General features: G+C 52.9%; 1 protein-coding gene across 1 annotated transcript; it reads left to right on the top strand.

Moving 5' to 3' along the window:
• Positions 1–206: 206 nt before the first annotated feature.
• On the top strand, positions 207–4710 carry LOC117053058 (homeobox protein not2-like). Its single transcript, XM_033160542.1, has 3 exons — positions 207–520; positions 2726–2934; positions 4517–4710. The coding sequence occupies exons 1-3, from the start codon at positions 214–216 to the stop codon at positions 4682–4684; spliced, it is 684 nt and encodes a 227-aa protein (XP_033016433.1). The 5' UTR covers positions 207–213; the 3' UTR covers positions 4685–4710.
• The last annotated feature ends 4234 nt before the right edge of the window (positions 4711–8944 follow it).

Raw genomic sequence — 8944 nt, 5'->3', positions numbered from 1 at the left:
TTGCGCGCCAGAGGCGTCTCCTCCGGCCGCCCCGTCGAAGAGAGCCCGACGGCGCGGCAGGGAGCAGCCGAGGGGGAGTTTTCCTCGACGGCGCGGCCCCCGGAGGCTTCATCCCTGGCCCGGGCCACGCCCTCCGTGCTGGGACGGGGCCCGCCCTATAAAGCCCCCGTCGCCTGCGGCTGGGCCACCTTTCCGACCCGCCCCGTCGCCAGCATGTTGCAGAGCCGGCCGCTGCTCTTCTCGGCGTTGGGAGAGCCGGCCGTCGAGGCCACCCGGGACCCGGCGCCTCCGTCGCGGAGCCGTTTCGACATCGAGTCGCTGCTGGCCAAGCCGGATCCGCCCCGTCGGAGCGCGCCCGGGGCCAGCGTCTGGGCCGCCGCCGCCACCTCCCCGGGCGCGCTGCGCTTCGGCTGCGCCGTCCGGTTCCTGCCGGTCCCCGCCGTCTGCTTGGGCGAAAGGCCCCCCGCGCTGCTCCCGCTGCCGCCCCGCCAGTGCGCCCCGACCGGCTGCAGGAGGCCAGGTGAGAGCAGAGACGGGCACCCCGGGCAGCGGGGCGACGGGAGTGTGGGGGGCAGGCGTGCACGTGGGAACGGGCATAAGAGCGAGCATCTTGCGGGGGGCAGTGGGTGGGCGTCCTTCCCGACCGGCGTGTCGTGCTCAGGTGTAGACTGCCTCTGACTCTGGAGGCTCAACATTGAGCTGTCCCGCCAGTAGCCTCTGAGGGCCTATCGCGCAGCGGTCCTGAAGAGGGCTTTGGAGCGAGGTTAGAGGAGGCTGTATGGAAGCAAGCGACCCTCCCCACTTCCCAGGGCAATTTCCTCTTCACTTTCCTTATGGCAAAAAAGGGGAAAAGTCCAGGTTATTTGAAAAGGGGTTTCTGGTGCAGCTGTGGTGTAGCGGTTTGTGCCAGACTGGGACCTGGGAGACCAGGGTTCAATGTCCCACTTGCAGGGTGACCTAGGGGGCCAGTGATTTTCTCTGCCTAACTTCCCTTCAGGGCCGGATTTAGGTTTGATGAGGCCCTCAGCTACTGAAGGTCATGGGGCCCTTTATAAATCTTTTGTGTTGAATATATGCTATGGTAATTTATGGACCTCATAGTTATCCCAAGCCACTTGCATATAGCAAATAGAAGCCTACACAACACAAAACACTTGCTGTATGCAGGTTTTATTTTATTTGTTTTTTATCTTATGTTTTGGAAATGTACATCCAGGTTTTTTTTCCCTTTAATTTTTTTGGGGGTCCCCAAGAGAGTGGGGCCCCAAGCTCTATCTTGTGTAGCTTATACACTGCCTCCCTTACAGTGTTGTTGGGTGGATTAATTGAGTAGGGGGAAGACCATGTATAGGGCAGATCTACTCTGAAACTAATGAAGCTTCAGGGCCCCAATCCTGGAGGGGCCTGAGAAGCGAATTTAGTCCACATTGCTTAGAAGTTTTGGGTTTGGTAAACCCAATTTGAGTCACATTTTTTGTTGCATATATTTCAACATTCCCAAAGTCGGAGAGTCAGTATAGGCCAGCTGTTGTGAAGGTGTCACTGAAGTCTTTCTGGTTGTGAAGGGGCCCCGTAACGGTTCAAGGTTCAGGGCCCCCAAAATGTAGGTCTGCTGCTCACACCACCTAGAGCTCCTTTCAGAAAAAGGTGGGATATACCGTAGCTGCAGGGATGAAATAAAAAAGTTTCCCCAACCCTAAATAATTACGTGACACACATTGGCTGGTGTGTGCTTGAATCCGCTTTGAAAAGAGTGCCCTCTTGAATTGAATGGGGCTTCCCCCCAGGTGAGTCCATGACTGTAGCAAAAGCCCAACTGGGACTCATTGGGGAAAAGCAGACCTGGCCTCTGGCAGGCCTTCCTGGATTGCAGCAATGGCAGCCCAGGGACTGCAGAAGGCGTTGGGGTCCAGGCGGGCGGATCAAATTGCACCGATTCTGTGTCAGTGCTGCTGGCTGCCCATTCTTTCCCAAGCTCCTAAGTCAGGCAATGAGTTTATTGTTCTAAAAGGCCATGACAAATTCGGCTCAAAAGGTCCTCAAACCCTAAAAACCCAGAACGGTTTGGGACGAGCTTATTTCAAGCCCCCCCCTTCCATGCCCCTTATGCCCACAGGTGCCAGTCTCCAGCCCCTAGGATCATCTGAGAGAAATCGGGTTCAGGGGTGCCAAGGAGATTCTCTGGTGATTCTACAACGCTGTATGTGGATTGGTCCCAAGGCATAGATTTGGCATGTGTGTCATGTCATGGGGCAGATTTGCATCCTCTTTTGGCAGGTGGAATGGAGGGTGCAAGAATAAATCCGTGGCCATCTAGCTCAGCATTGCCTGCACTGACCGGCAGCATCTCTGCAGAGTTCTGGGCGTTGCTACGCTTTGTTCTGTGTTGTCCCGCAAGTTGCCTTGCTGTTGCTTAGAAATGAAAGCTGGCCTGCCAATGATTTTACGACAAATAAATCCCACCGGGCAGCCGCAAATTCCTTGCTGCCATGTGATTCAGGGGGGGAGGCGGCTGGGTCACAGCTTGGATGTCCAGCTTCTGTCAAGGCTCATTGCAGGGGGTTGGACTAGATGACTCAAGGGGGCCCTTCCAAGTCTGTGGTTCTATGACCTCCTTTCCCTCCCCAGCCCCTCAGCTTCTCCCAGGCTAGTCGCTAATCTGGCCTGTGGTGTATTTTCCCTTGACACCCGTGTCACGAGGTGTCTCCCCCTTTTGCCGTTCCAGAGCTGGAGTTTGCTCACTGCGCCCTTTCTGGTTCCCTGGGGGCTCCCCTTTCGTGGAGATCGGGGGGTCCCTGCAAGATGAAGAGGGTGCGCACCGTCTTCACGCCAGAGCAGCTGGACCGGCTGGAGAAAGAGTTCCTCAAGCAGCAGTACATGGTGGGCAACGAGCGGGTGGACCTGGCCGCCACCCTGCACCTCACAGAAACCCAGGTAGGCAATGCCCCCCACCCCAAACACACACAGCAAGGCCAGCAGCAAGCTCAGCATCCTTCCTCTCCGGCCCTCTCTTAAGAAGGAGGTTGAACAAACTGAAGGACAGAGTCCTCTTTCTGTGCTCCTCGCAATGGAGGCGGGGGCAGGTATACCCCTCCCTCAAGTCGTTTACATACTGTCTTCTCTTGTATATTATTTACTACAAAGCTCGATGACTAAGCTCTTTAGTGTGGGAATGTTCAGGGAGGCAGGAGAGGACATATTGTTTATTAATATGCTTCCTAATTTGCTCTAGCAAGTTCCTTTACTTAGCAGAGTTTACGTTCGCCCTTTTTACATGCACAGCAGAGAGCTGGTTGCAGGCTCGTGTGAGCCTCTCACTATTATACAGTGGTACCTCTAGATGCGAACGGGATCCATTCCGGAGCCCCGTTCGTATCCTGAGCAGTCCGCAACCTGCAGCACCGCTTCTGCGCACGTGCAGGTTGCAATTTGGCGCATCTGTGCATGCGCGTGACGTCATTTGACACGTCCGCGCATGCGCGACCCGCCAAACTCGAAAGTAATCCGTTCCGGTACTTCCGGGTTCGGCGCGTTCGCAACCCGCGCCGTTCGCAACCCGCAGCGAACGCAACACGAGGTATGACTGTACTATTCAGTCTGTCTCAGATTGAATTGTGCATTCCTGGTAAGTTCCCTTGAATCCCTCTTATAAGAATAAAGACGCCACAATCTTATTCAGAGTCAATGAAAGAAGTTTACTTGCATCAGTTCGCAGTTGGATTCCTGAAGGTAGACTTAGTTACAAATATGTGCATGTGGATCTACCCCATATGGGGGAATAATCCCAGTGCTTCTGCTAGCGGAGAGCTAGCAGAGCATTCCTAGCTAAAAAGCTGGTCCAACGAAGAAGGAAATGAAAGAGAGAGAGAGTGCTGCGTGACTTGTCCTTTTGTTACCTGGGCAGGTAAGGTCATGCCCACCTTTAGTCACCTGCAAAGGAAGGATGCTCCAGCCCAGGAGGAACTGGAGGTTTCGACTGGCTGGACCAAACATTCCCCCGCGTGTCTTCTGTAGCATTACAACGAACATTATGTACTTGACTGCTCCCAGTGGATCACATCCCACGTTTAGCGACGAAACGTTGGATTACTGGAGCTGTGAACCACTGAGATGTCACAAGTGGACTCTTTATTAGTACTGTGTTTGCAATTATTCAAGGAAAAACCTATTTTGGAAACTACTTTTGCCATTTTTTTATGGATGTTTAGTGTTTGTTTACAGATACGATCTTGTGTCGATTGCAGTAGTCATTGTATCACCACCCTGTTCCTTGTTTCATTGTTATACACTCTTAAGAAGTGGCATCCTGTATCCAGGACAGACCCAGGTGATCAAGGGCCTGGAAGCCAGGCCTGATGAGGAACGGTTGAGGGAGTCATAGACTCGTAGTAGAGTTGGAAGGGAGCCCAAGATAGACGGGCAGGGGGCATCCTTGCGCGCTGCTGCTACTGTCAGGATTGGGACAGGATCGGTTCCTGGCTCTGCCTCCCTCACTTTCTGCCCTTCTGCCTTGCAGGTGAAAGTCTGGTTCCAGAACAGGAGGATCAAATGGCGGAAACAGAGCCTGGAACAGAAGGCAGCCAAGCTCTCGCAGTTTGGGGGCCCGCAGCCTGTCCCCCGGGAGCTGCCAGATGAGGAGGACAGAGGCGAGAACGAGGAGGGGGACGTGGACATTGAAGTCTAGCGGTTCCTGCCCCAGCCGAGGACACCACTTTTGTTTTAGCAGAGCTGGCATTGCCCCCTCGGGATGGTTCCCCCGTGAACACTCCTGGAGCCTTGCCTGGTCCACCTGGTGGTCTGTGCCTTTGGATGCCAGTCTTGGTCTTTCTTCACGTGCACACTTACAGCCTGGCTCCATTGGGTGGCATTCGGTGAAGGGCTTCTGCTAGGACTTTCAGCTGTGTGGCAGAACTTAACTCTCTCTCTGTGCACCCCTAAATCTGCTCTGGGGATTCCCCCCCCAGACCCTGTGGACCAGAGCTGGGTGGGGGCGACAGGGAGAAGAGAGGCAGGGGATTTTGCATTGCGCAGCCAGGAGTCCTCGCGCTAGTGGAAGCTCTTGCCTGCATACCGCCCATTGCGTCTTCCTCGCTGCCTCTGCTTCTGGGCACTAATATGGCGCCAGGGAGCTGGTCAGCAGGACACACTGGAGCACGGAGGCTCTATTTAACTAGCCAGCCCATATCCAGTCTCAGGATTGTCTTCCATGAATCCATGAAATGATGTATGCATTAATCCTGTGGCAGTGAGTTCCATAGGTCAGTTATATATTGCAGTTCTTTCTCCACGAAAGCACACATTTTAAAGAGCTTAGTTTGGTATTGTGAATGGGCAGCCCTTGCAGTTGGATTTGGTTTGCTCACCCAAAGCTTTGAGTTATATACCAAGCCTCCTGAATCCGGTGCCAGGGCAGAGGGCAACAGGGCAGACCTTTGCCTTCCAGGACAAAAATTGTAGATCTGGCCCTGGAGCTTAATGTAAAGCTTGGTGAATGTTTGAAATATGAATCTAATACTGTATCTCAAAGTTTAATTGTAGCCATTAACATTGCACCAGGTCAAACAATTTGCCTATCTAGCTCAGGTTTGTCTGCACTGACCGGCAGCAACTTTCCAGGATTTGAGATGGGGAAGATTCCCAGCCGTACCTGGAAATGCCGGGAGTTGAACCCGTGACCTTTTCATACTAGCAGATGTTCTGCCACTGAGCCGCAGCCCTAAACATTCCCTTCTTTGCTAAGTTTGCCTCCAACTCTGCCGGTTCCTCGGACTGGTGATTCAGAGTCTCTCTGCAGTCTCAGGGTATAGCTGAATGTGCCTCTTCCTTTCTTAAAAAAAGCAGGACATTGCAAAATGGCAGGTCGCGAATCGCGGTATTTATTTATATAGCAGTAGCTGCACTTTTTAAAGTAGAAAAAGATATAATTTAATTTATTTTTCCCTCTTGTATTTTTGTGTGTGCCATCGATAAAATCTGGTTTTATAGGAAAGCAGAAAAATAAAAACTCTATATGCAAATCCTGTTCTGTCCCAGAGGCAACTGTCACGGGAGTCTGCTGCGCCAAGCCGCGCTCGTGGCTACGATCCGCGGCAGCCGTCCTGCACACACCGGCAGCAAGACCTGAGTTCCGGGTGCCAGACCCGACTGCCCATGTTGCTCCAGGCTCTTTCTCCCTTATGGGCCAAAGTCACAATTAGCATCGGTTTCTTTGCGACTTACGGGCTGCATCAAAGCCTTCAGAAAATGTGAAATGGAGGTTATATCTCCCACTAGACACATACCTGGGCATCCCACCTGGGACTGAACCGGGCACCAGGCAAAGCAGGTCTTCTGTGCCTGAGTTAATGGTCCCACCTGGCCCCCTCCCAATCAGGAGGAGACACACTTTTTGCCTCCGGTCTTCTCTGACTGATAGGAGCTCTCCAGGAGCTCTTGGGAAAGAGAAGGGACCTTTCACATCTCTTGCTGCTTCACCCCCTAACTGGAGGTGGTGGGGCTGGCATCTTGGGCAGGCATCGCACGACTTCCGCCTTGGGGCTTTGCCCCACCAGATTGCCCTAGGGAGCCATTGTCCTAAGTCAGCCGCTGCCCCATTGTGGTGTCAGGTGCTGCACAGACCCAGAACAGCTGTGTTCCTGGTCCAGAGAGCTTCCACTCCCTCTGCATCCTGATGGGCAGGATTGCAGCTGGACCGTCGTTGACGAGAGGGCAAGTGGGTGACCCTGGATGCAGGCAGGTGGAGTCCAGGTGGGACCTCGAAAGCTGGAAAGCCAGGAGGCCACCTCTGCCTCCTGTCCATCTGCAGGTCGAAGAGCATCCCTGAGCACCTCAGTGGTCCATGATAGTTTACCTAGGCCAGGGGCCAGCAAACTTTTTCAGCAGGGGGCCGATCCACCATCCCTCAAACCTTGTGGGGGGCCGGACTATATTTTGGATTTTTTTTTTAATAATGAACAAATTCCTATGCCCCACAAATAACCCAGAGATTCATTTTAAATAAAAGCACACATTCTACTAAAACACGCTGATTCCGATTGAGAAGGCGATTGGGCCGGATCGGGCCCCCCCCGGGCCTTAGGCTGCCTACCCCTGACCTAGGAAAAGTTTCCGAAACTTGGGTCTCCAGCTGTTTTGGGACTACAATTCCCATCATCCCTGGTCAGTGGTCCTGCTAGCTAGGGAAGGTGGGTGTTGTAGTCCAAAAACAGCTGGAGACCCAAGTTTGGGAAACGCTGGATCCTAGGAAGCATTTATGTACTTCCTTCCCATCAGAAATCCCAAAAGTGGCTCTCATAAAATAAATGTTGGGCATTTTTTTAAAAAAAGAAGTTAGCCCAGCAGCTGAGATGACCTTGCGCCAGGAGTCTCCTCTGCGCACCTCCCAGCTGCATCACTGGCATGTGCTCTCTGTGGGCCTTTCTTTACCAGCAGCTCCTGGCACAGAATGCTGCAGCTGCCCCTGTGATGTGCTGGGGCCGCTCAGCTGGAAAGCAATGCGCAGACTGCCAATGGGGCACCGTGCCCAATTCAAGGCGCTGGTTCCACTCTGCAAATCCCTCAACAGCTTCAGACAGGTGCCGGCAAAGTTTTTGTGGCTTGGGCCGGTTCACGGTCCCACAGATTCTGTGGTGGGCTGGAGTGCGCATGCACTCATGTGCAAACGCTATTTCCGGCACGGAGGAAGCGTGCACAGCTTCCCATTGGCTGCAGGAGCTTCCTGCAGCCAATGGGAAGCCGGCCAGTGTTGCGGGAGGTGGTCCCTGCTCTGCTCCATACCGGTTCAGCGCGGCACACAGGAACTGAGCAGGTGGGGGGGTCCATGGGCCGGTTAAGCGACCCCCACGGGCCGCTTGTGGCCCCTGGACCTTAGGTTGCTGACCGCTGGCTTAGGACTTGAAGCAGCCCCATCTTCAGCCAACCTGAGTTTTGCCATCTGCAGGGAAGGTGCACAGGAAGAGGCAGGGCCTTCTCAGTGGTGACTCCCATGCTATGGAACTTCCTCTCTGCAGAGATGATCTGGTTGTTCCCCACAATGTGTTCGTTCAGGCAGCAGCTGAAGACCCATTTATTCTGACAGGCCTCTGGAGCAGAACAGGAGGATTATAATTTTTGTGTGTGTAATAGTTGTGAATTGGGTTTGAAATGGTTTTTATATGCTTTTGTTGTCGCTGTTGATTTTGTTAAGTGCTTTGGGATGCTTCGTGTTCAATTAAATGGGAGACGGGAGTTCAAATCTCCACCCGGCCACGAAGGCCGCTGGATGACTTTGGCTGAGCCACGCACGATCTCTCAGGCCAAGCTACCTCGCAGGGTTGTTGTGAAGGTCGAGTAGACCTGGGGGAGAAGGCATGTTTGCCACTTTGAGCTCCTTGGAGGCATCGTGGGATAGATATGTGTAATAAAACATGCCGATTATTACGGTGTCTTGTATTTTGAATTGTGGCTCTGCTTCCACTTTTCATGCTGCGTGTGTCTTGTCCCAGTATGTCCCAGTTGCAGCCACAGCCCCCCCACCCCGACCCTCTTTCTCCTCCCCATTGTCCTGCCGGCTCATGGCAACTGGTCAGGATGCCCACTGGGTGCAGGTGCCCATTTTGGGGGCAGAACAGAGAGGGCAGGCAAGCGTCCTCAGGTCCTCCTCCTTGGCTTCTCTCTTATTGGACTCTGTGGGAAATGGGATGATGGTCTCATCCAGCCACCAGGCTCTTCCTGTGTTCTTTTTCATTATTGATTTTTATTGCATTTTAAAATTTACAGATAAACATAATCTTTTCTTCTACATTTATGTACGTAAGTCTATTTATTCTTCTACACATGTTCATATCCTTAATAAAATAAATGACATTCCCTACCTCTTAACAGCTTCATCATTTCTCTTTATTTCATTTTCTTTTGTACTGTGTTCTAGTATACCTTCCACCTTCTCTTTATATAGGATACGCCC

Source organism: Lacerta agilis, chromosome 9 (genome assembly GCF_009819535.1).
Source record: "Lacerta agilis isolate rLacAgi1 chromosome 9, rLacAgi1.pri, whole genome shotgun sequence".
NCBI lineage: Eukaryota > Metazoa > Chordata > Lepidosauria > Squamata > Lacertidae > Lacerta > Lacerta agilis.
The sequence above is the reverse complement of the archived record's forward strand: the minus strand, read 5'-3'. Positions and strand labels throughout refer to the sequence as shown.

Excerpts from the sequence above, each read along its gene's own strand:
- LOC117053058 (XM_033160542.1), top strand. The coding sequence starts at position 214 with ATGTTGCAGAGCCGGCCGCTGCTCTTCTCGGCGTTGGGAGAGCCGGCC. Across the intron at positions 521-2,725 it reads GACCGGCTGCAGGAGGCCAG|AGCTGGAGTTTGCTCACTGC; the intron begins GTGAGAGCAGAG and ends TTGCCGTTCCAG. Across the intron at positions 2,935-4,516 it reads TGCACCTCACAGAAACCCAG|GTGAAAGTCTGGTTCCAGAA; the intron begins GTAGGCAATGCC and ends TCTGCCTTGCAG.